Source organism: Lactuca virosa, chromosome 3 (genome assembly GCF_052849685.1).
Source record: "Lactuca virosa cultivar CGN04683 chromosome 3, Lactuca_virosa_CGN04683_v6, whole genome shotgun sequence".
Lineage (NCBI taxonomy): Eukaryota > Viridiplantae > Streptophyta > Magnoliopsida > Asterales > Asteraceae > Lactuca > Lactuca virosa.
In genome coordinates, this window is record NC_136428.1 from 12,661,741 (window position 1) to 12,688,197 (window position 26,457).

The 26,457-nt window shown below is 37.2% G+C and overlaps 3 protein-coding genes across 7 annotated transcripts; 1 reads left to right on the forward strand and 2 right to left on the reverse strand.

Moving 5' to 3' along the window:
* Positions 1-17,518: 17,518 nt before the first annotated feature.
* Positions 17,519-22,103, forward strand: LOC145165224 (uncharacterized). Of its 5 annotated transcripts, XM_079083920.1 has the most exons (14): positions 17,520-17,875; positions 18,718-18,745; positions 19,019-19,099; positions 19,179-19,317; positions 19,901-20,032; positions 20,292-20,375; positions 20,487-20,551; positions 20,636-20,804; positions 20,911-20,999; positions 21,242-21,353; positions 21,450-21,506; positions 21,570-21,643; positions 21,749-21,807; positions 21,949-22,103. In XM_079083920.1, exons 7-13 carry the CDS (start codon positions 20,511-20,513, stop codon positions 21,777-21,779), a joined length of 573 nt encoding a protein of 190 aa, XP_078940046.1. In that variant the 5' UTR covers positions 17,520-17,875; positions 18,718-18,745; positions 19,019-19,099; positions 19,179-19,317; positions 19,901-20,032; positions 20,292-20,375; positions 20,487-20,510; the 3' UTR covers positions 21,780-21,807; positions 21,949-22,103. The 5 variants fall into 5 exon arrangements, 4 of the variants coding, with proteins under 4 accessions (XP_078940049.1, XP_078940046.1, XP_078940048.1 ...); XM_079083922.1 differs by lacking the exon at positions 19,019-19,099; XM_079083921.1 differs by lacking the exons at positions 17,520-17,875; positions 18,718-18,745; positions 19,019-19,099 and having other exon boundaries at positions 19,115-19,317.
* A 745-nt stretch (positions 22,104-22,848) lies between these two features.
* LOC145165226 (CASP-like protein 4A4) lies at positions 22,849-23,878 on the reverse strand. Its single transcript, XM_079083925.1, has 3 exons — positions 23,525-23,878; positions 23,312-23,447; positions 22,849-23,219 (listed from the first exon to the last, which is right to left on the reverse strand). The coding sequence occupies exons 1-3, from the start codon at positions 23,803-23,805 to the stop codon at positions 23,040-23,042; spliced, it is 597 nt and encodes a 198-aa protein (XP_078940051.1). The 5' UTR covers positions 23,806-23,878; the 3' UTR covers positions 22,849-23,039.
* A 136-nt stretch (positions 23,879-24,014) lies between these two features.
* Positions 24,015-25,163, reverse strand: LOC145165225 (hyccin). Its single transcript, XM_079083924.1, has one exon. The coding sequence runs from the start codon at positions 25,059-25,061 to the stop codon at positions 24,066-24,068; it is 996 nt and encodes a 331-aa protein (XP_078940050.1). The 5' UTR covers positions 25,062-25,163; the 3' UTR covers positions 24,015-24,065.
* Between the last annotated feature and the right edge of the window lie 1,294 nt (positions 25,164-26,457).

The following is a 26,457-nucleotide window of genomic DNA, read 5'->3' on the forward strand; positions in this document are numbered from 1 at the left end:
CATAAAACACGTATTTAACTCCATAAGTTATGGAATCCAAAAGTTTTCAAGAGTTACAAAACTTGCCCTCAAGTTTTGGAATTTGGAAAAAGTTTTTTTATGATAAGAAAAAAGAATTGAATTCTAAAACTCTTGGGTTCATAACTTAAACAATTAATTAAATGGTTTTAATTTTGAATTTAATAATTGGAATTATGATGTTTTATTGAATAATTCAATTAACTCTTATGGACTTTATTAATAGATAATTAAAGTGTTTAATTAAAAGAGAATTAATAATTCCATAATGACATGGTTTAAATTTAATTAAATTAAGAGTATAGTTTAATTAATAGATTAAACCACCAAATATTTTAAATGTCTAAAATACACCCTTATACTATTATAATATTAAAAGTTTAATATATTATATGTATAAGAGCAAGTCTTCTTACCATTAGTAGGCCTCATTCACGAAGCCGGTCTATAAGGGGGGTATAAGGTTACTGCCTATAAAATGGCAGTTTAATGGGTGTCCACTCTCACTCACCACTTCCTTGACCGGTGGAGGGTCGTTAGCCGAACAGGTAGGACAAGGACTATAATTCTCCCTTCATTATAAGTATAATGATAAATACTAAGTAACTAAACACTTATAAATTCCCAATCTTAGTTACTTAGGAAAATGTGAATAAGGTGTTAATCCATGAAATTACACTTTGCACTTTGTTTAAGCTGTTAGTGGAGCGTGTGTGGTTAACCGGCACACTAACCTGGACTTAACAAGGTAGGCAAAGGGTAACTTAATGTTTATCATAGTATCGTTGGAGCGTGTGTGGTTAACCGGCACATCGATTGAGGGGTAAATATTAAGGGTACCAAGTATATTTGCATGGTTACTTCACACCTTGTTTTGTGATCCTCGACATCCCAGTCACAAAACCTGAAGGGCACACTCGAGATTGAAACATGTCATTGAAAAGTTCAATGAATCTCAAAAGAATCTAGGAGTTTCAAAACCAATTAAAACCTAATAATACATTTCGTTTATCTTGGTGGAAATTGGTGAATCGTCATTCACCTACCTTCAAATATTTTACAGCTTGGATTACGACATCCCTCTTCCAAGTTATAAAATAGTTTGTTGGGTCCTAGCCTTAATATATCATATTGGGTGTTATATTAAGGACTTAAATCAACTTTACGTGAATTTCTCCCATTGTTGATGTCTGGTTTAGACAACAATGATCTTCCCAAACGAAGCTTTCCTAATGAATATGACTTCCCGAGTTTGGCTCATGGAAGTCATACTTCTCTTCCTCCACCTCCTCCAATTATTCTCCCTAACCTACAAGTTCAAGGTCACTCAAGCCCTAATGGCAAGCAAGGTCTATGTGTGATCACATCTTAGAGATGAAGTCACATATTGACAAGCCGGGAGAGTTGGGTGTCAAAGTCTTGAGAAAGTTGGATGTTCAATCACTTTCTAAGTCACATAGTGAGTTCCTTTGGGACTACTATGAAACAGACTATGACATGAACCTTAATGATCATATCTATTTGCTTGGTGCTGCTGAATCAGTAATGATTTGGAACGATAGTAAAGCAAATTTGATTAGAAGATCAACTTCCCAAAAACTTTATGGACAGTGACAATGGTGACACTGGAAATCCAGAAAAAGCATTCTCTTCCCAATGGAAAGGGATTGGTCATAGTCAACCCGGTTGACCAAATGGTAAAGAGAAAGACTAAGTCTGAGATAGTCCCATTACCAAAGGGTCCATATGTTTATTTTGCCAAAGGAAGGGGCGTTGATTGCAAAGCTGCCAAATTTACCTAAGGATGTTAAAGTCAATAAGTTTGACTCTACATCAGGTAGAGCCCATTATCTAACTCTGTTAAGTTCTATTCTGAGATCCTCATTACATGATGTGACTGGGTCACATGTTGATGTTTTAAGAATCAAAGAATAGAGAGAAATCTTAAAGGAAGTATATGCTGATTCTGATCGCGAAGGTGGATTTCGATCACATCAGAATTTTGAGCAGTTGCTTAAGAAGTTATGATATATTGCTAAGGAATAGATAACAACAATTTTCCATGTGGATTGTAAGGATACGTTTTTCCGCAAAGTTTTAAAATAAAAGAAAATTGTTTAATTTTACAAAGGCGCCATTCACAGGCCACTGTGAAAGAGGCAAGGATTTGTTAGACCTCATCCACACAGATGTTTGTGGACCCTTCAAATCCGCCACAAGACATGGAGAAAGATACTTCGTGACTTTTACCGATGATTTTAGTAGATATGGATATATCTATCTAATCAAGCATAAGTCGGAAACCTTTGAGGTGTTCAAGGAGTTTCAAAACGAAGTAGAAAACCAATTGGGCAGAAAGATCAAGATGCTCCGATCCGATAGGGGTGGAGATATCTAAGTCTTGAATTCTACGATCATCTTAAGAATTGTGGTATAGTTTCACAATTGTCTCCTCCTAGAACACCACAGTTGAATGGTGTAGCTGAAAGGAGAAATCGAACATTGTTAGACATGGTTCGATCTATGATGAGTCGAGCTACACTTCCGATATCTTTTTGGGGGTATGCCTTGGAGACAGCCGCCCATATCCTAAACCTCGTACCTACTAAGAAGGTTGCTAAAACACCCTCTGAAATGTGGAGTGGGACACGTCCTTCTCTAGCACATGTAAAGGTTTGGGGATGCGAAGCTTTTGTTCGTCGTGAGGCGAATGACAAGCTTGAACCCCGATCGGAGAAGTGTTACTTCATTGGCTATCCGCAAAAATCGTTTGGATACTTGTTCTACAAGCCTTCGGAAAACAAGGTGTTTGTTGCTCGAAGGGGATTCTTCCTTGAGAGGAATCTCATTTCCAAAGAGGACAGTGGGAGCCGCATAGATCTTGAAGAGCTTCGATAATCGAATGAAGAAGAACCTTTAGTAGACACTAGCACTCAACTTGAGATGCAACAACCCGTTGAGGAAACTCGAACCGGGGCTGAGCAACCTGTTGAGCAAAATGATATATCTCCACCTCCCCTTCGCATATCCAATAGAATTCGTCTTCCTCCTGAATTCTATGGTTTCCATGTAAGTACAGAAGGAGACGTATTGATCAGTGATCGTACACTGGTTGATATGGATGAGCCATCCAACTATAGGGAAGCGATGGCAGGCACTGAAGCTGCTAAGTGGAAGGAAAGCATGGAGAGCGAGATTCAGTCTATGCATGACAACCAAGTTTGGAATTTAGTTGATCCTGCACCTGGCACTAAAATTGTTGGGTGCAAATGGATCTTCAAGAAGAAGACAGGCATGGATGGGAATGTGCACACGTTCAAGGCTAGGTTGGTTGCAAAGGGTTACACCCAGACTCAAGGAATTGATTATGAGGAAACCTTTTCACCAGTAGCCAAGATCAAGTCTATTAGGATATTACTTGCCATAGCAGCGTTTCATGATTATGAAGTATGGCAAATGGATGTGAAGACCGCTTTCCTTAATGGAAAACTCACAGAGGAAGTGTATATGGCACAACCTGAAGGTTTCATAGATCCAAAATATCCAAATAGAGTGTGTAAGCTTGAAAGGTCAATATATGGACTGAAACAAGCATCTCGCAGCTGGAACCTTTGCTTTCATGAGAAGATCAAGGAGTTTGGATTTTCAAGAAGTGAAGGGGAGTCCTGCGTATATATAAAAGCTAGTGGGAGTAATGTAGTCTTCCTAGTGTTGTATGTGGATGATATACTCCTTATAGGAAACGATATCCCGACGTTGCAAGGTGTTAAGACGTGGCTTGGGAGTTGTTTCGCTATGAAGGATCTAGGAGAGGCTGCATACATACTTGGTATAAGGATCTATAGAGATAGATCAAAGCGTCTAATAGGGCTAAGCCAAAGTACATACTTGGATAAGATCTTGAAGAAATTCAAGATGCAGGACTCCAAGAAAGGGTATCTACCTATGAAACATGGCACAAAATTGAGTAAAACTCAATGTCCTGAGTCTAGTGATGAACAGGAAAGAATGAGTCGAGTCCCGTATGCTTCTGCTATAGGATCGATCATGTATGCCATGACGTGTACTCGTCCTGACGTCTCATTTGCTCTGAGTATGGTGAGTCGTTTTCAGGACAACCCAGGCGAAAGTCATTGGACGGCAGTAAAGAACATTCTGAAATACCTAAGAAGAACAAAGGATATGTTCTTGGTATATGGGGGTAAGGATGAGTTGAGAGTTACAGGTTATACAGATGCAAGTTTCCAAACTGATAGGGACAACTCATGTTCGCAGTCGGGATGGGTATTCTTGCTTAATGGAGGAGCGGTCACTTGGAAGAGTTCCAAGCAGTCGACAGTGGCAGACTCTACGTGTGAGTCAGAGTATATAGCAGCTAGTGAAGCTGCAAAAGAAGCTACATGGTTGAAGAATTTCATTGATGATCTTGGTGTCGTTCCGAGCATCAAGGATCCCTTGGAGATCTTCTGTGACAATGAGGGTGCAGTCGCATTGACTAAAGAACCCAAAGACCATGGTAACTCAAGACATATACTTAGAAAGTTCCACTATGTAAGACATCGAGTCGAGGATGGAGATATTTTTGTGAGCAGAGTATCGTCAGAGGAGAATCCAGCCGATCCGTTCACTAAACCACTATCAAGGATCAAGCATGATAGTCATACGAGATCTATAGGCATTAGATTTGCTGAAGATATGGAATAGTTGTTTAGTTGTTTAGTTTGATAATCCTTGAAACATTGAGCAGTATGAATTTGTAATAGAAGTGATGTTTGTTTTGTGGAGACTTAATAAAATGCTGGATTGCTATCATTTCTGTTTATTTATTACTATGTTTCACTTTTGCATGTTTAGAACCACTTCCCGAGTACTAAGTACTCAAACCTCCACAGTCAGTCATACTCTTGGAAGTAAGTAGTGATTCAAGACTGTCATGAGTGTTGGTGGATTGACCATTTTGATTGGCATAACATAGTGATTGTGTCAACACTCGTGAGTGCTTAATGGAGATTTAAGCATTGGAACAACCCGCACTTAGAGATTACTTCATGGATTTAGTCACAAGTAATTCTAAGATGATAATATCTTCTGTTCTTCAAACCGAGATACATGTGGGGCTTTGCTCTAGGATTCTGTTATGCATTGGTGTACTTCAACGCTATTCGTAACTGGTGGCTATAACGGGTACATTCATGTGTGACATGATGAAATGGACAAGGACTATGTAGTCGAAGTTTATTCGTCCCTTCTGCTTTAATAGGAGAAGCGATATCTATGGGCCCCTCGATGATTTGGTGCTGACATCTTAAAACCTGGCCGGGTACTGACTAGAATTGATGTGTTCGATTTAGTAGTCAGATGTAGTCGTCACAAATCTATATCGGGAAACATAATTTTGAATTATGGGGTTGACCATTATCCATGTCTTGAATTCATACATATATCACTAGGATGAAGGAATAGTTGATCACTTATCTGAGGGCTGATACTGATTAGATCAGAGTTCGGCAGATGCATTGGATGGCATTCTCTCTGTTGATTATTTGAGAAATATAGAACCATGCATATCTAGTTGATGACTTGTCCAAGTGGGAGACTGTTGGGAGTGTGTCCAAGATCATTAACTAGTTGGTGATGTTTCTAATAATAGCAGGGTCCTCTTGGGTTGCCCTCAAGACTCAAGATTGAGTAGAATATATAATAGGAGTAATTAGTTTATTAATTATTATGGTTTAATAATTAATTAGAAACTAATTGGAAAACAATTTGGGAATTAATTAACAGTTTAATTAATAGAAGGGTTGAATGTGAATTAACCAATAATTGATTGATCAGGGAACATTCCAGAACCCTAGAATGAAGGGGGTTGGACGAAAATTCCCTTTGGATAAAGGGAATTTCGTTCCTAGCATATTCCATCCCACATGGGTGGAAGGATAAAACCCTAGGAAGTATCCAAGGCTATAAATAGGGCCTTAGGGATTCATTCCTCCTTGCTCATTTTTGGCTTGAGTATTCGCCACCTTTTTTCTCCCTCATTGTGGAAGAACTTTTCGTGAGTTCATCCCTCCTAGTTTATATTTGTTTCTACTCCTTTGAGTTCATTGGGTGTGAGCCAAGAGAGGGATTCTGGTTTGGATCCTCATCATCCAAACAAGGTAGCACGCACAAGGAGTCAAGCTCGAAGATCATTGGCTGCTAAAGAGGTTAGTATTCTTCTTGTATTTTCGGTTTTCCTAGGGTAGAAGTAATAGTATGAAGCCATAGATCCATAGGGTGCATGTACACTTAGGTAAATCGTTTTGTTGTTTCGATTATTCCGCTGCCTAGTTATAGAGTGTATTTGATGCATATGTTTCCCAACAATAAAACGTGCCTTTGTGTATGATTCAACAAGTAGTAGAACAAGCCATATGAGTCGAAGTTTATCCATTCCTTTTACCTTCGGGATAAAAGCGATATCTGTGGGCCCCTCGATGATTTAGCGATGACACATGTGAGTGCTTGGCCAAGCCAGGACTGATTTGATTTGTTCAATCAGTCAGTCATCATAAATCGAAAATCGGGAAACAACAAATGGACAGAGAGAATGATTATAATCCATGTCTCAGTCCATATGATATCTAGAATGGAGGAATATATGATCCCTTATCTAATGGACAAGTCATTGACAAGGTCAGAGTTCGACAACGACTTTAAGAGCTACGATTGCCAATTAGGTTTTGAGGTCATACTCAATAATAGTTTTAGACTTATCCAAGTGGGAGCCTGTTGGATTAATGTCTAAGTCCATAACTATATTTGGTATGTACTTGACCCGACCCGGCATGGTCCATTTGGGTTGCACTTCACCGGCACAATTTATATGGATAGTCTTTTGAGAATAGTATATTTATGATTTATATTAATATATTATAAGTTCTAATATATTAATATGGAATCATATTATTTAATTAGTATTGATCAAGAATTAATTTAGAATTAATTAAGGGATCAAAAAGAACTAATTAAATATGGACTCTTATATATATGGAATGTGCCAAGTTCATTTAGGTTGGGCTAAGCTTTCATGGATGGTCCATGGAGCTTTTAACCCATGGATCCTATGTAAATGAAAGGTCATGGGTATTAGGGTTTACATGGATGTAACCCTAATCCTCCATAATATATAAAGGGGTCCTTGGCTCACAAAATTGACACAAGTGTGTGAAAATAAGAGTGGACCGATTTTAGTGTGCATACATATTCTCTCAAGTTCTTCCAAGGTGTTTTGGTGATTTGTGATTCCATTTGAGGCTTCCACACTATTGGGGCTAAGCTCTTAAAGCTTGAAGACATCAAGCTACATCAAAAGGTATGCCATCTAACTAGAACTTTGTAGTATAGGTGCTTCATAATATGCTAGTTAGGATGAAACCTTGGAATAATTAATATTTGCATGTATAACAGAGAAAACATAGATCCAAGGTTTATAGGGTTGCATGTACACCATACGAGTGTTAGAATGCTCAAAACCCAACAGTGGTATCAGAGCCATGAGTTGTTTTCTGTTATATTGATGCAAATGTTTTATTTTCAAAGTTGGAAAAAAAAAAGAAAAAAAAAATATGACGTTTGTCAAATTTTAAGACAATTACTTGTTTTTGTGAAAAACTAATTATTTGTAAAATTTGAATCATTTGCTATATGAGTTGAATTAGGTCAAATTTAGTAAAAGATAAAATGATATGATTATTTTATTAGTTTTAAAAGTTTGATCTAAAGAGTTTTTTGAAACCTCCAAAAATTATGGATATGAGAAGGTTTTTAAAAAAATTGATTCAAAGTTTTTAATGGAGTTACAAAACTTGGTCTTAATGTTTTAAAAAATTCCATAACTTGTTCTTAAGTTATGGAACATGAAAAGTTTCATCATAAAACACGTATTTAACTCCATAAGTTATGGAATCCAAAAGTTTTCAAGAGTTACAAAACTTGCCCTCAAGTTTTGGAATTTGGAAAAAGTTTTTTTATGATAAGAAAAAAGAATTGAATTCTAAAACTCTTGGGTTCATAACTTAAACAATTAATTAAATGGTTTTAATTTTGAATTTAATAATTGGAATTATGATGTTTTATTGAATAATTCAATTAACTCTTATGGACTTTATTAATAGATAATTAAAGTGTTTAATTAAAAGAGAATTAATAATTCCATAATGACATGGTTTAAATTTAATTAAATTAAGAGTATAGTTTAATTAATAGATTAAACCACCAAATATTTTAAATGTCTAAAATACACCCTTATACTATTATAATATTAAAAGTTTAATATATTATATGTATAAGAGCAAGTCTTCTTACCATTAGTAGGCCTCATTCACGAAGCCGGTCTATAAGGGGGGTATAAGGTTACTGCCTATAAAATGGCAGTTTAATGGGTGTCCACTCTCACTCACCACTTCCTTGACCGGTGGAGGGTCGTTAGCCGAACAGGTAGGACAAGGACTATAATTCTCCCTTCATTATAAGTATAATGATAAATACTAAGTAACTAAACACTTATAAATTCCCAATCTTAGTTACTTAGGAAAATGTGAATAAGGTGTTAATCCATGAAATTACACTTTGCACTTTGTTTAAGCTGTTAGTGGAGCGTGTGTGGTTAACCGGCACACTAACCTGGACTTAACAAGGTAGGCAAAGGGTAACTTAATGTTTATCATAGTATCGTTGGAGCGTGTGTGGTTAACCGGCACATCGATTGAGGGGTAAATATTAAGGGTACCAAGTATATTTGCATGGTTACTTCACACCTTGTTTTGTGATCCTCGACATCCCAGTCACAAAACCTGAAGGGCACACTCGAGATTGAAACATGTCATTGAAAAGTTCAATGAATCTCAAAAGAATCTAGGAGTTTCAAAACCAATTAAAACCTAATAATACATTTCGTTTATCTTGGTGGAAATTGGTGAATCGTCATTCACCTACCTTCAAATATTTTACAGCTTGGATTACGACATCCCTCTTCCAAGTTATAAAATAGTTTGTTGGGTCCTAGCCTTAATATATCATATTGGGTGTTATATTAAGGACTTAAATCAACTTTACGTGAATTTCTCCCATTGTTGATGTCTGGTTTAGACAACAATGATCTTCCCAAACGAAGCTTTCCTAATGAATATGACTTCCCGAGTTTGGCTCATGGAAGTCATACTTCTCTTCCTCCACCTCCTCCAATTATTCTCCCTAACCTACAAGTTCAAGGTCACTCAAGCCCTAATGGCAAGCAAGGTCTATGTGTGATCACATCTTAGAGATGAAGTCACATATTGACAAGCCGGGAGAGTTGGGTGTCAAAGTCTTGAGAAAGTTGGATGTTCAATCACTTTCTAAGTCACATAGTGAGTTCCTTTGGGACTACTATGAAACAGACTATGACATGAACCTTAATGATCATATCTATTTGCTTGGTGCTGCTGAATCAGTAATGATTTGGAACGATAGTAAAGCAAATTTGATTAGAAGATCAACTTCCCAAAAACTTTATGGACAGTGACAATGGTGACACTGGAAATCCAGAAAAAGCATTCTCTTCCCAATGGAAAGGGATTGGTCATAGTCAACCCGGTTGACCAAATGGTAAAGAGAAAGACTAAGTCTGAGATAGTCCCATTACCAAAGGGTCCATATGTTTATTTTGCCAAAGGAAGGGGCGTTGATTGCAAAGCTGCCAAATTTACCTAAGGATGTTAAAGTCAATAAGTTTGACTCTACATCAGGTAGAGCCCATTATCTAACTCTGTTAAGTTCTATTCTGAGATCCTCATTACATGATGTGACTGGGTCACATGTTGATGTTTTAAGAATCAAAGAATAGAGAGAAATCTTAAAGGAAGTATATGCTGATTCTGATCGCGAAGGTGGATTTCGATCACATCAGAATTTTGAGCAGTTGCTTAAGAAGTTATGATATATTGCTAAGGAATAGATAACAACAATTTTCCATGTGGATTGTAAGGATACGTTTTTCCGCAAAGTTTTAAAATAAAAGAAAATTGTTTAATTTTACAAAGGCGCCATTCACAGGCCACTGTGAAAGAGGCAAGGATTTGTTAGACCTCATCCACACAGATGTTTGTGGACCCTTCAAATCCGCCACAAGACATGGAGAAAGATACTTCGTGACTTTTACCGATGATTTTAGTAGATATGGATATATCTATCTAATCAAGCATAAGTCGGAAACCTTTGAGGTGTTCAAGGAGTTTCAAAACGAAGTAGAAAACCAATTGGGCAGAAAGATCAAGATGCTCCGATCCGATAGGGGTGGAGATATCTAAGTCTTGAATTCTACGATCATCTTAAGAATTGTGGTATAGTTTCACAATTGTCTCCTCCTAGAACACCACAGTTGAATGGTGTAGCTGAAAGGAGAAATCGAACATTGTTAGACATGGTTCGATCTATGATGAGTCGAGCTACACTTCCGATATCTTTTTGGGGGTATGCCTTGGAGACAGCCGCCCATATCCTAAACCTCGTACCTACTAAGAAGGTTGCTAAAACACCCTCTGAAATGTGGAGTGGGACACGTCCTTCTCTAGCACATGTAAAGGTTTGGGGATGCGAAGCTTTTGTTCGTCGTGAGGCGAATGACAAGCTTGAACCCCGATCGGAGAAGTGTTACTTCATTGGCTATCCGCAAAAATCGTTTGGATACTTGTTCTACAAGCCTTCGGAAAACAAGGTGTTTGTTGCTCGAAGGGGATTCTTCCTTGAGAGGAATCTCATTTCCAAAGAGGACAGTGGGAGCCGCATAGATCTTGAAGAGCTTCGATAATCGAATGAAGAAGAACCTTTAGTAGACACTAGCACTCAACTTGAGATGCAACAACCCGTTGAGGAAACTCGAACCGGGGCTGAGCAACCTGTTGAGCAAAATGATATATCTCCACCTCCCCTTCGCATATCCAATAGAATTCGTCTTCCTCCTGAATTCTATGGTTTCCATGTAAGTACAGAAGGAGACGTATTGATCAGTGATCGTACACTGGTTGATATGGATGAGCCATCCAACTATAGGGAAGCGATGGCAGGCACTGAAGCTGCTAAGTGGAAGGAAAGCATGGAGAGCGAGATTCAGTCTATGCATGACAACCAAGTTTGGAATTTAGTTGATCCTGCACCTGGCACTAAAATTGTTGGGTGCAAATGGATCTTCAAGAAGAAGACAGGCATGGATGGGAATGTGCACACGTTCAAGGCTAGGTTGGTTGCAAAGGGTTACACCCAGACTCAAGGAATTGATTATGAGGAAACCTTTTCACCAGTAGCCAAGATCAAGTCTATTAGGATATTACTTGCCATAGCAGCGTTTCATGATTATGAAGTATGGCAAATGGATGTGAAGACCGCTTTCCTTAATGGAAAACTCACAGAGGAAGTGTATATGGCACAACCTGAAGGTTTCATAGATCCAAAATATCCAAATAGAGTGTGTAAGCTTGAAAGGTCAATATATGGACTGAAACAAGCATCTCGCAGCTGGAACCTTTGCTTTCATGAGAAGATCAAGGAGTTTGGATTTTCAAGAAGTGAAGGGGAGTCCTGCGTATATATAAAAGCTAGTGGGAGTAATGTAGTCTTCCTAGTGTTGTATGTGGATGATATACTCCTTATAGGAAACGATATCCCGACGTTGCAAGGTGTTAAGACGTGGCTTGGGAGTTGTTTCGCTATGAAGGATCTAGGAGAGGCTGCATACATACTTGGTATAAGGATCTATAGAGATAGATCAAAGCGTCTAATAGGGCTAAGCCAAAGTACATACTTGGATAAGATCTTGAAGAAATTCAAGATGCAGGACTCCAAGAAAGGGTATCTACCTATGAAACATGGCACAAAATTGAGTAAAACTCAATGTCCTGAGTCTAGTGATGAACAGGAAAGAATGAGTCGAGTCCCGTATGCTTCTGCTATAGGATCGATCATGTATGCCATGACGTGTACTCGTCCTGACGTCTCATTTGCTCTGAGTATGGTGAGTCGTTTTCAGGACAACCCAGGCGAAAGTCATTGGACGGCAGTAAAGAACATTCTGAAATACCTAAGAAGAACAAAGGATATGTTCTTGGTATATGGGGGTAAGGATGAGTTGAGAGTTACAGGTTATACAGATGCAAGTTTCCAAACTGATAGGGACAACTCATGTTCGCAGTCGGGATGGGTATTCTTGCTTAATGGAGGAGCGGTCACTTGGAAGAGTTCCAAGCAGTCGACAGTGGCAGACTCTACGTGTGAGTCAGAGTATATAGCAGCTAGTGAAGCTGCAAAAGAAGCTACATGGTTGAAGAATTTCATTGATGATCTTGGTGTCGTTCCGAGCATCAAGGATCCCTTGGAGATCTTCTGTGACAATGAGGGTGCAGTCGCATTGACTAAAGAACCCAAAGACCATGGTAACTCAAGACATATACTTAGAAAGTTCCACTATGTAAGACATCGAGTCGAGGATGGAGATATTTTTGTGAGCAGAGTATCGTCAGAGGAGAATCCAGCCGATCCGTTCACTAAACCACTATCAAGGATCAAGCATGATAGTCATACGAGATCTATAGGCATTAGATTTGCTGAAGATATGGAATAGTTGTTTAGTTGTTTAGTTTGATAATCCTTGAAACATTGAGCAGTATGAATTTGTAATAGAAGTGATGTTTGTTTTGTGGAGACTTAATAAAATGCTGGATTGCTATCATTTCTGTTTATTTATTACTATGTTTCACTTTTGCATGTTTAGAACCACTTCCCGAGTACTAAGTACTCAAACCTCCACAGTCAGTCATACTCTTGGAAGTAAGTAGTGATTCAAGACTGTCATGAGTGTTGGTGGATTGACCATTTTGATTGGCATAACATAGTGATTGTGTCAACACTCGTGAGTGCTTAATGGAGATTTAAGCATTGGAACAACCCGCACTTAGAGATTACTTCATGGATTTAGTCACAAGTAATTCTAAGATGATAATATCTTCTGTTCTTCAAACCGAGATACATGTGGGGCTTTGCTCTAGGATTCTGTTATGCATTGGTGTACTTCAACGCTATTCGTAACTGGTGGCTATAACGGGTACATTCATGTGTGACATGATGAAATGGACAAGGACTATGTAGTCGAAGTTTATTCGTCCCTTCTGCTTTAATAGGAGAAGCGATATCTATGGGCCCCTCGATGATTTGGTGCTGACATCTTAAAACCTGGCCGGGTACTGACTAGAATTGATGTGTTCGATTTAGTAGTCAGATGTAGTCGTCACAAATCTATATCGGGAAACATAATTTTGAATTATGGGGTTGACCATTATCCATGTCTTGAATTCATACATATATCACTAGGATGAAGGAATAGTTGATCACTTATCTGAGGGCTGATACTGATTAGATCAGAGTTCGGCAGATGCATTGGATGGCATTCTCTCTGTTGATTATTTGAGAAATATAGAACCATGCATATCTAGTTGATGACTTGTCCAAGTGGGAGACTGTTGGGAGTGTGTCCAAGATCATTAACTAGTTGGTGATGTTTCTAATAATAGCAGGGTCCTCTTGGGTTGCCCTCAAGACTCAAGATTGAGTAGAATATATAATAGGAGTAATTAGTTTATTAATTATTATGGTTTAATAATTAATTAGAAACTAATTGGAAAACAATTTGGGAATTAATTAACAGTTTAATTAATAGAAGGGTTGAATGTGAATTAACCAATAATTGATTGATCAGGGAACATTCCAGAACCCTAGAATGAAGGGGGTTGGACGAAAATTCCCTTTGGATAAAGGGAATTTCGTTCCTAGCATATTCCATCCCACATGGGTGGAAGGATAAAACCCTAGGAAGTATCCAAGGCTATAAATAGGGCCTTAGGGATTCATTCCTCCTTGCTCATTTTTGGCTTGAGTATTCGCCACCTTTTTTCTCCCTCATTGTGGAAGAACTTTTCGTGAGTTCATCCCTCCTAGTTTATATTTGTTTCTACTCCTTTGAGTTCATTGGGTGTGAGCCAAGAGAGGGATTCTGGTTTGGATCCTCATCATCCAAACAAGGTAGCACGCACAAGGAGTCAAGCTCGAAGATCATTGGCTGCTAAAGAGGTTAGTATTCTTCTTGTATTTTCGGTTTTCCTAGGGTAGAAGTAATAGTATGAAGCCATAGATCCATAGGGTGCATGTACACTTAGGTAAATCGTTTTGTTGTTTCGATTATTCCGCTGCCTAGTTATAGAGTGTATTTGATGCATATGTTTCCCAACAATAAAACGTGCCTTTGTGTATGATTCAACAAGTAGTAGAACAAGCCATATGAGTCGAAGTTTATCCATTCCTTTTACCTTCGGGATAAAAGCGATATCTGTGGGCCCCTCGATGATTTAGCGATGACACATGTGAGTGCTTGGCCAAGCCAGGACTGATTTGATTTGTTCAATCAGTCAGTCATCATAAATCGAAAATCGGGAAACAACAAATGGACAGAGAGAATGATTATAATCCATGTCTCAGTCCATATGATATCTAGAATGGAGGAATATATGATCCCTTATCTAATGGACAAGTCATTGACAAGGTCAGAGTTCGACAACGACTTTAAGAGCTACGATTGCCAATTAGGTTTTGAGGTCATACTCAATAATAGTTTTAGACTTATCCAAGTGGGAGCCTGTTGGATTAATGTCTAAGTCCATAACTATATTTGGTATGTACTTGACCCGACCCGGCATGGTCCATTTGGGTTGCACTTCACCGGCACAATTTATATGGATAGTCTTTTGAGAATAGTATATTTATGATTTATATTAATATATTATAAGTTCTAATATATTAATATGGAATCATATTATTTAATTAGTATTGATCAAGAATTAATTTAGAATTAATTAAGGGATCAAAAAGAACTAATTAAATATGGACTCTTATATATATGGAATGTGCCAAGTTCATTTAGGTTGGGCTAAGCTTTCATGGATGGTCCATGGAGCTTTTAACCCATGGATCCTATGTAAATGAAAGGTCATGGGTATTAGGGTTTACATGGATGTAACCCTAATCCTCCATAATATATAAAGGGGTCCTTGGCTCACAAAATTGACACAAGTGTGTGAAAATAAGAGTGGACCGATTTTAGTGTGCATACATATTCTCTCAAGTTCTTCCAAGGTGTTTTGGTGATTTGTGATTCCATTTGAGGCTTCCACACTATTGGGGCTAAGCTCTTAAAGCTTGAAGACATCAAGCTACATCAAAAGGTATGCCATCTAACTAGAACTTTGTAGTATAGGTGCTTCATAATATGCTAGTTAGGATGAAACCTTGGAATAATTAATATTTGCATGTATAACAGAGAAAACATAGATCCAAGGTTTATAGGGTTGCATGTACACCATACGAGTGTTAGAATGCTCAAAACCCAACATTTACGTGATAAACATGCCCTAGAAGCTTGGATCTGTAATCTGGAACCTTGCCATGGCTTAAAAAGCATCTGCATGGATAAAGGTCTGCAAGGACTTGGCGAGTTGGATGAACAACTCGGCGAGCCCATTGAAGATGGCCATAAACTCGACGAGTTGGATGAACAACTCGACGAGTCCGTTGAAGATTGCCTTGAACTCGGCGAGTCGTTCGAAGACTCGACGAGTCGGCTAGGGTTTCTCCCAATTCTTGGACACATATGAACTCGGCGAGTTAAAAGGGAACTCGACGAGTCAATCAAGGATTTCACGACTTCTCGAGTTCAGGAAGGACTCGACGAGTCGATGAACTGCACTCGACGAGTCGAGTCAACATGGACCGTTGACTTTGACTGTGGACTTTGACTTGGACCAAGGGTTGACCAGTTGACTTCTGAGGGTATTCTGGTAATTTTGAGATTTATGAAAAAGGGTTTTATGGTAACTATAAGTGGTGGAGTTCGTGTTGGTGATCCGGGAGTTGAGCTTTCTAGTTTCAGACGACAGTTGCAAGGTGAGTTATCCTCGCTATACTAAGGGGTCTAAGGCACCAAGGCCGACCCATTGGATATGTTATCCTAGCAGTGTTAGATGTTGAGTGTGAGTTAGTGTTGCATGATAGTGGTTATGCCAGTTAGGTAGACCTGTAGGACTACCTGTGATGTTATATGATTATTGCATGCTCAGTGGTTATGATATGTGTTTGTTATATGGGATGGGTTGAGGTTGCACTGCTTCGTGCGGTAGCCAACAAACCCTAGGAGCATTCCAGTTACGGGCTAAGGGAGACTCGTACTGTGGGCTCGAGAGCATTCCAGTTACGGGCTAAGGGAGACTCGTACTGTAGGCTCGTGGGTATTACAGTCTGTAGGGCTGTGGACCCGTCATGTGCTGTTCTGTTTCGTTGTTATGATATAATGATGCTGACATGGTTATGTGATATGTATGTGTATCGGTATTTTGGGGGTAACTCACTAAGCTTTCGGGCTTACAGTTTCAGTTTATTGTTTCAGGTACATCAGGGGATCGCGGCAAGGCGAAGGCACGATCGTACAGCTCCTCATATTATGTTTATGTTTCTGGGAATACTCTGATAAATAATATTTTGAAAACAAAGTTGTAATGTTTTGATGAACTTGACATGTTCTAAAAGTTTAAATTTGTTTGAAATTTTTGGGTGTTACAATTTATATAGGTAAATTGTTGTTTTTTAATAAATAAATAGATAAACTAATTTTTCAAAAAAAAAATATCGTTGAAAGGCTAGTCAAAGCAAGTCAAAGAGGAAAAGGTTCAAACGACTCTTTATTGGCCGTTGTCATTTGCCGAATGCACAACGAACCACCATGATCACGACCGGCCACGAAGGTTCGTGGTGGTGTTCACGAACGATGATCATGACCACATAGACCACAATCCTTCTCGTTGTGACCATTGCAGATGGCCTAATCCACATGAAAACGATTACATTTAGGTACAAATAAAGCAACACATATTACAAGAAGTTGAAGAAATTAAAAATGGGAAGCATGACCCGAAGTGGGCTCAAAAGTCTCGGTAGTGGGACACAGCCCACAGGGTTATTGTTACCTTAGGTACCTTTCATCCCTCAACCATTCCCGAGCCGATACCGTCCACCTTTAGTAGTAAGTCTGATAAGTTTTAAACTTATAATCTATCTTTTGGTTTACAAATAGGACACTACTAGAAAATAGAGCAACAACGACAGAATTTTAGCGACGGAAAATTCCGTCGGAAAAAAGCAACAGATTTCCGACGGATTTACGACAGACAAATTACTATGATATAGCGACGTTTTTGCGACGGTTTCGCAACAGAATAAAATTGGTCAGTAATCCGTTATAACATTCCGACGGTTTACCGACGGAAATCAACAAATTTGAAATTCCGTCCAAAATCCGTTAGTGAAATTCCATTTTCTTTTTTACTTTTTTTTTAAATGGATGGGGCAATTTGGTAAATATACGTGAATGTTGCTGAGAAAAAAACGCGTAGATTTTGCCCTACTCTCACTTTCGCTTTCTCTTTCTAGTTCACACGATACTCTTGCTCCTCCCACCGCATCTCCGATCTGCAAGCTGGCTACTGCCTCCGCCAACGACGTCACCTCCGACATCACCTCCGCCGTCACCCCCGGCAGCAAAGCCCTCCAGCTACTCCAAAGTCATCGACGCATCATACCTTCTCCCTCCCACTGCCGGTCCGACCTGCAACCCACCTCTGTGAACGACGACCAGCATCGCCTCACTATCTTGCCGCCACCACCACCATCGTCGAAGTTGTTGTTGTAGCTGGTGGACCTTACCATTGGATCCGATTTCAGCTTTTTTTTTTCTTTCTAAGCTGTGGTAAAAAAAACCCTAACTTATTTTTTCTATTACATCGATTGAGTTTTAGGTTTATATTTTTTTCTTAATTGGATTATCAGATCCTCAATTAGCATTAGAATATATTCAATCAGATTTTGTTGATAAATAGTCAAATAAAAGTTTGATACTGTTATTCAAGCTACTTGAGCCATCACTTGTACTGTATATGCTATGAATTTGGAAATTCAAATGCGTTTCTTTGCCTGTTGAACTAATGTGTTTCTAGTGGCTCTTTGATGTTCATTAAGGTTGACAAAGTCCTTGCTACTAACTACCTTAAATTTGGGTCTAGAGCTTCTTTTCTATGTTTTTTCTTTTTCTAGGTTTGAAGAGCAGACATGATTGATGGTACATTTAATTCATAGTAGGGTAAATACATCAAATGATAACAATTCTTGTTAATATACGAATTGGTTTAAGAATGTAAATGGCAATGTGGGAAAATTTTATCTGTTAATGTACAATTTTATGTTTTTACTTGTGGATGAACATGCACTGATTGTATTATACTTTTTGTTCATTCGTTTGGAGATTCCAATCAGTGGTATCATAATATAAGGTAGTTCATTTTTTTCAAATGTACATCCTGCATTGAAAGTTGTATATTCTGCATCCAAAATTCTACTTCTTAGAAATAATTGTCTAATGCTTTGATCTCTTTCACCAAGTTAATTAAATTCTCAAACCACATTGTTGATACCACAGATTCCATTCATGCTGAACTTGATTGAACTACTTTGTATTCTTTTTATCTGTAAACCATTATACTTTCAAGCATTGTCTCTTTGAATTCAAATTGTTAATCGGTTCTGATCTTGCAGAGGTTTAGGTGCTCAAAAGACAATCAAGGTCAGTTTACTGTCTCTTGCTTCCTGTTTCCTTTCCTGAATTCACTTGTTTATCTTAATACTATGACAAAAGCGAAAGCCATTGATAGATCTTGAGATGCTAAAAGAAACTCTATTCCTCTGTATCAGAAAACAAAATGCATTTTTTTCTGCTATAAGGCTCTAAAAGTCCGAACTAAAATTGCACTCTGTAATTATCCTTTGCAATGTGTATTTTGAATAACTTGTATATCTTTTTTAGGGATTTAATTCCCATATCATCCTTTTCTTGTAGAGCTGCATTTGTTCTAATTCACATGGAGGATGACATATTTTGATATATTCATATTACATCTTTAAGAGCCATTAACCTGAGGTGCTAAATAGTCATTGGTTTTTCTTTGCATTCTGCTTAAAACAAACTGTGATCATTGAATAATGTGGACACGTGGCAGTTGTCAATGAGATATCCAACTTGGTGCCTGCCTCAAATGTTCAACAATATGGATGGTCTTCTGCTGCTCCCTTTACTTCTAAGAGAAAAAGGATAACTATTGAAGATTGGAGGGCGTTGCTGGAATCCTTTGTCAACAAGTACGTGTCTTTTCATTTGCTATTATTTTTTGTTCTTAGGCTAGTTACTAAGGGTCTCTACTTGAATTTTTAGGCAATACCGAATGTCTAGTGGGTAATAATGAAAAACCTTGTTGAACAATGTCGAAATTTGTATATGGACGCTTAACACCTCTGTTTCACATAATTCTATGAAATTTGAATATTTCCTGTTGTTAGATTCATGAATATTGCTATATGCAATCCTTGTGGAAATAGAAGCTACAAGTTTTTTTTTTCATCCAAAGTATACTCAAAATATTCAATAAAACTACCCCAATTGATCATACTTTGGACATGAATTAAGTTTCCAACTCTGTTTCTTGATGGGTTCTTCTTGCATGTTCCCATTTTCATCTCCTCTGTTTTCTTTAAATATGGAAAATCTTATTTCTATTTCTTCATTGGTTTTACCGCAAAACTCATCATCATCATACTCTGTTTTTGTATGCAGTCTAACCTCGTTTATTATCATTTCAGTTAAACAAGATTGACTAAACTTTGTTTGCTTTGTTTTCATTTCAGTTAAACAAGATTGACTAAACTTTCTGAAAACTTTTTACAGGGATCAATTCGTTAGCTATAGATATAAAAGAAAAGAAATTGTGTCATTGATAAAGACAGATGACTTGTTAATGATGTTAATGTCCTAGATCTCGAGAAAATGATTATTGATTTGGACTGTTGCTGAGACTACGTAAGTATATTATTATTATTATTATTATTATTATTATTATTATTATAACATTATACTTTCATTTCTTTCTATTTCAATATTCTACTTACAATTAATTTTCTTATATTATCAAATTCAAAGGCATTGTCCTTTGAAAATTTTACTCAATTGTAGCTTTGTTTTTAAATGAACAAATCAATTAAAGTATGTTACTATTTCTTACATCGATCCTTTTCTTTATCAACTATTTATTTATTTTTTTACAATTTATTGGTTGTAGGTGTCTTCAGTTACTGATCATGTTAGTGCACAAGACACAGGAGCAAAAGCAGCAGACTTTGATGATGATGATGGTGGAGGTTTGGTGAGTCCATATAATTCTAATTTTGTTTAATTTATTTATTTAAAACAATCATGCTTTTAATTCATTATTATTATTATTATTATTATTATTATTATTATTATTATTGTACAGGCACTAAATGCTCAATCAAGAGCTATGCTAATGGCAAAACTTGATCGCAGTGGTATTACCACAGGGTACGTTTAGAGTCTTCAATCTGTGTTTTCTAAGTGGGGAAGGGGTATTTTTGTCTTTTGATATTTTTGGATGGTTCTTTGCAGTATTCCTGGGGCTCTTGGAGCACCTATAGTTAATGGATCTGGTCCAACTCAAGGCATGGATGTGGCAGCAGCTACAATTCCCATTTTGCCCCGACAATTTGTTTCAGAGCCAATTGGAAACCCTAACGAGTGTTTGCTGCTAAAAAATATGTATGACCCTGCTGCTGAGGTATCTTCTTTTCTTTCTCAAAAATAAATATTCACACAAAATATACAAGTTTATTATATTATTTCTTGGTTTGGAAGAAATTTATTTATTTAATTATTTTTTGCAGAGTGACCCAGAATTTGATTTGGACATCAAAGAGGATGTGGGAGAAGAGTGCTCCAACTATGGAAGGGTGAAGCATATTTATGTTGCCAAGTATAACATTCTTTTTATTTATTTATTTATCTATCTCTTTCATTTTATATAACTATAAGTTGTCAAAAATATGCATCATTATTCATTATTTCATATTCATATTATTACCTAATGAAAAAAGTATATAATTTCATAACAAATCAATTTATTATGTGAACAAAACAAACCATCTAAAGATATCTAAACAAGTTTGCCATGTAAAGAAGAAATGACCAGGGGCAAAATTGTCATTCTCTTAATAGGGAAAGTGCTGGCTATGTGTATCTACGATTTGAGAGTGTGGATGCAGCCTCACGAGCTCAACAGGTGCATAAAAGATGGTTTGCCCGCAGCTTGATTTCGGCCATTTTCTTGGTATTATTATTCTTTAACTTTAACAAAATTTGTTTCAAACATGAACTTTTGGATGTTGTCAAGAAATCAGGCCAACAGTGTTGATTGGATCTTCAGGGGCAGGACATACATTTACTAAAAGAAGTTACTAAAGCTATTTCATCTTTTAACAAGGTAACATTTTATTTATACCCAAACTACCCTCCGATTAAGCCTTCTAAATTAGTGGTTTTGTAGAAACCTGTTATTCTTGCTCTTTCCAACCCAACATCACAATCTGAATGTACTGTTGAACAAGCTTATAAGTGGAGGTGAGGTTTGACTTTTATACTACCAAATTTGACCCAAAGTTTATACCCTTAATAATCATATAACTCTTGTTTTGTTTATTTTGATTTGCAAATGTATCCGGACAGGGCTTTGATCTTTTTCCAGAAGCGGATCTAGTTGAGGAGAATGGTATGTTATCTTGCAGGTATGTTATTTTCCAATATGATTGATTCTTTATTATCCTTATTTCTAATATTTTACTTTGTTGCTTCTTTTTCTTTGTGTAATTATCCATAAAATTGTTTCATTATATTCATGGTATGATTGACGATTCTTTTTTGTATAGGCTACTTATTTGGGATACAGGTACAAGTTAGCTACAGTTAGTTTCTTGGTTTATTTAGTGTTTTTTTTTGGAAATTTTCATGTTAATTAAACATATGGCCATTTGTATGTTGTGGATTATCCGTCATTTAATTCAGTGAATTTGTTTGTGGATAACTTGCAATATGCATATATGTGTATGATTAATGTGGTGTGTATATTAGGATTTCATATTTTGCAAAAGTTTGCAAACATGTTATCATTGTATATGAATCGCCAAATATGTTTAGCACTTTTGATTAGGTTTTTCTAAATTTGTTTGTTTTATTATGTTTTTTTGTTTATTTAATATAGTAAAAAGTGAGAATTTTCATATAATTTTTTTTTTTTTTTTAAAAATAAAATCACTATTAGCGACGGTTTAGTGACGGAAATCCGTCAGTAAAAATGTTGTATAATCCGTCGGTAATCTGTTACTTAGCTATTCCGTCGGTAGTCTGTTAGAATGCATTATGTCGGTAATCCGTTGCAAAACTATTTCCGTTGGAGATCGGTTACTAATTACTGACAGGATATTCCGTCGCTAAAAATTTGGGGTAGCTGTCGGAAATCTGTTACAAAAAATTAGCAACAAGAATATACCGACGGTTTTTGGTCTGTTGCAATTCCGTCGGTAAAGCCTATTAGCGACGGATTACCGACGGTTTTGGCCGTCGGTAATGCTCTTTTTTGTAGTAGTGGGAAAAAACCTCAAAAAAGAGGGGGAAAAAAACTTATATTGGTAGCTACTAGCTAGCCTTAACATCCTCGTTTGTTTATTATTGTGTTATTTTGTTAGAACTTTGAGAATCTTTTGTTTAAAGGACAGGTGAAATGATGCGGTGGATTAAATTAGAGACAAATCCCATATTGATTAATGCACTTTGAAAAGATTAGTAGTTGGATTAAATATTATGATTAATGCACTTCGATATGCAGAATCCAGTTTTACATTATTAATCCATTGAAAACAAACAATGGATCAATAGTTAAGAGGAAAAAGAATTCATATATAATCCATCTCCAATTATTTAGAATCAAAGGAGTACTTATATGGTTGCTCAAACTTTGGCATCACCACATAATTCTTTTGCTGAGCTTGTATCCGGAGAGAATTGCAGAAACTGCGGTTGTCAAAAGTGCAGCAACTGACATGGAAACAGAAACTATTGCTGCTTTCTTGAGCGATGATGATGTATTTTGGATAGCTACTGCTGTCACTGAAGAAGATGAAACAAGGAGGTACCCAGCTAACTGGTTTTCATATAGTAACATGCTTTAGTTTATAGCGCAGAAGCAACAGGCACCATTGAAGAGAGTTTTCAAGTGTTTTAAGACTTATTTACCTGATCCAGAACGAAGCTTAAGTAGTCTGAGATCTTGTCCGATATAAGAACGCATCTACAGGAAATGTCACTGATACCTTTGAACAGTTGATATGCAGAATAGAAGAAAATCACAGTGGTCACCACAAAGCTGTATCTGCAATCGATTATACGTCCATTTTTCTTACCCTTTTAATTTACAATTTGCAAAGAAGATTATAAATTAAAACTTACATGAATTCTGTGTATTTTTGGAATCCATCCTGATTGTTATCAGACATGGTGGCAGCGAGCGCCAGAGAAGAAGCAAAAGAAAAAAACAGCACCATTGCCCTGAGAACGAGAATGGAAATATGAATCGAAGGTCTAGAAGAACTCCATCGAGAAGAAGCGACAGAAAACGAGAATGGTGATGGTGTCGGAACACCCATCGCTGGAGACAAGTAGGCGGCACCAGGAGAAATAGCCGCCGCTGGTTGCCGTGGAATTACCGAAACGCCACTGCCTTCTTTCATCTATCCTTTTTCCTTCCGTAAGTATCAACTCAACCTTCTTATTGTTTAAGAACAATCGTGTAAGACTATAAACCTAATAATTATAAAGAATGCAGTCAATGAATTATATGGTCTTTACAAGAAGTATAATTAATCTATATGTCTAATGTAGGATAAGGGAACAGGTTACAGAAAATGACATTCGTACATATAATATTATTGTTCAACCACTTGAGATTATAGAAATGTTTGAATTATTAACAAGTTAATTAGTGTAGGAATTAAAGATTGATGACATTAGTAACGGGTAACTCAGTATGATCGACACCCGTTTTCCGAAAATTGACAAGTTTAAGGAGACTCCCAATAGCCAAAATCGCTTTCGGATTTATATCATGTAATGCCCTAGCATAAAGACTCCTGCAAGCACGACATGCAGCCTCATGCAACTCGTTGTTCTTGTTCTTGTAAGTACCCATTAAACAATGCGATAATATTCTCAACATTGGTTGAAGCATCTCCCATGGCAGCAAAACCCTCCCTTCTTGCTTTTCGTTCTTCGTTTCGTCTTCTTTCCCTTTTTCTTCTCGATAGTCGTTTGGGAAATTTTTATAGAATTCTCCATCTTGGCCTGCCCAAATGATACAAAATTCACAGAAATCGAGTTTCGATTGGACCGGCATCTCAACGATTTTGCTGTTATATAGTTCGAGACCAACTCCGATGATCCGGGCTCGTTTGGTTGACCGGATTGTTCCCTGAGGATCCAAACCAGGGGAGATCACGACTAGGTTAAGATCGGTTGATGCGCTCTTATGGGGTTGTGGTTTGCTTTCATGGTAAATGCTCGGGTGGGAGAGATCCGGGAGGTTTATGGTGATTGCCTGGCCATTACGGGCGGTGGTTTCGTGTGCGTAAATGGCTAACAAAACCGCTTCGAATCCGGCGAGTGGTTTCCGGAGGGGGATCCTGGAGAGGTAGATTCCGGCGATGATGGGAAGGAAGCGGAGGATGACGAGTTGGAGGTCGACTTTGGAGGTGTTGAAGGTGTCGTATAGCCAGCGGCAGAGTTGATTGTCGCCGGCGCCGGAGTCGGGTTGCCGGAGGTGGTCAGAGACTTGGGTGGCGAGTTCTTGGTCGGTGAGGAGGGCTAAGGAGGGGGTATCGGAGGAGGAGAGGGTGGGAGGAATGGAGGGGAGGATGGTGGAGAGGGATTGGATGGCGGTTTGGGCTTCGGAGAAAGAATCCGACCATGATACTTTTTGTTCGGTGGACATTGGGCGGAGGATGGTGGTTGAAGGAGGTCGTTTACTGGTTGTTACAGAGAGGGTGGTAATTATTTTGAAAGAGAGTTTTGAGGAGAAGAAGGTGGATCCCTTTCACTTTTACCCCTTAAAAATCTAATCTAAACTCAAATGTTTATAGGCTTAAAACTATTCTTTTAACATTTGAAATGTTTATTTGAATCGTATTGGTTTTTATAAAATTGCTAAATGTTTTTAAGGGAAATTACTAATCTAACCAAATTCATTAATGACTTCTCACTTTTTAGCCAAAAATTAGGATTTGTCCCAAACTAGCCAACGAAACCGTAGGTGGTTAAAATGACCTACTGTTTCGCTAATTTACCTACTGTTTTGATTTTAGTATATAAAGATTTTTTTTTTTCATTTTTCACTACGAAACCGTAGACGAAAAAATGGTCTATTGTTTCCTCTAAGAAGTCTACTGTTTCCCAAAGAGTAGATTAAAAATGATCTACTGTTTCGTCCAAAACCTACAATTTTGGGTTTTTTTTCCCTTTTTTTGTTTTTTTTTAAGATGACAAAAAAACACTAACTTTTTCTCTAAAAGAGATTTTTCTTTTAATATATAGTTGATACGATATAGTAGTCAAAATACATGAATTAGTAAGTAGTCAAATACCCAAAAAAACCCCAAAACCGTAGGTTTTTAGACGAAACAGTAGATCATTTTTAATCTACTCTTTGGGAAACAGTAGACTTCTCAAAGGAAACAGTAGACCATTTTTTCGTCTACGGTTTCGTAGTGAAAAATGAAAAAATATATATTTATATACTAAAATCAAAACAGTAGGTAAATGGGCGAAACAGTAGGTCATTTTAACCACCTACGGTTTTGTGGGCTAGTTTGGGACAAATCCTAATTTTTGGCTAAAAATTGTTAATCACTTCCTTAATTTGGCTAGATTAGTAATTGCCCCATGTTTTTTATACAATATAATAACACCAAAAACTAATCAACTCAATGAGCAATTAATTGTCTTTCTATTTTCTTAGTTTGGCCGTTTGGTACATTGTACACAAACAATCCTATTTTTAGTTAAGATTTTATATAAACTAGGAAAAGGATCCATGCTTCGCATGGGTCAGAAAGTTTTCAGACGTGTTTGTAAAGAAATAAAACTAAAGTGACAAAAATATGAATTGGAAAAGGTTAAGGCAAAAGTGTAAGAAAATAAAAGTAAAGTGGCACAAGTATGAATTAGGAAAAGTTAAAAGTGTCAAAAGTATGAATTTGAAAAGGTTAAAGCAAAAATGTAAACAAATAAAAGTAAAGTGTCAAAAGTAAGAGGAAAACTTAAAAGTGTCAAAAGTATGAATTGGAAAAGGTTAAGGCAAAAATGTAAACAAATAAAAGTAAAGTGTCAAA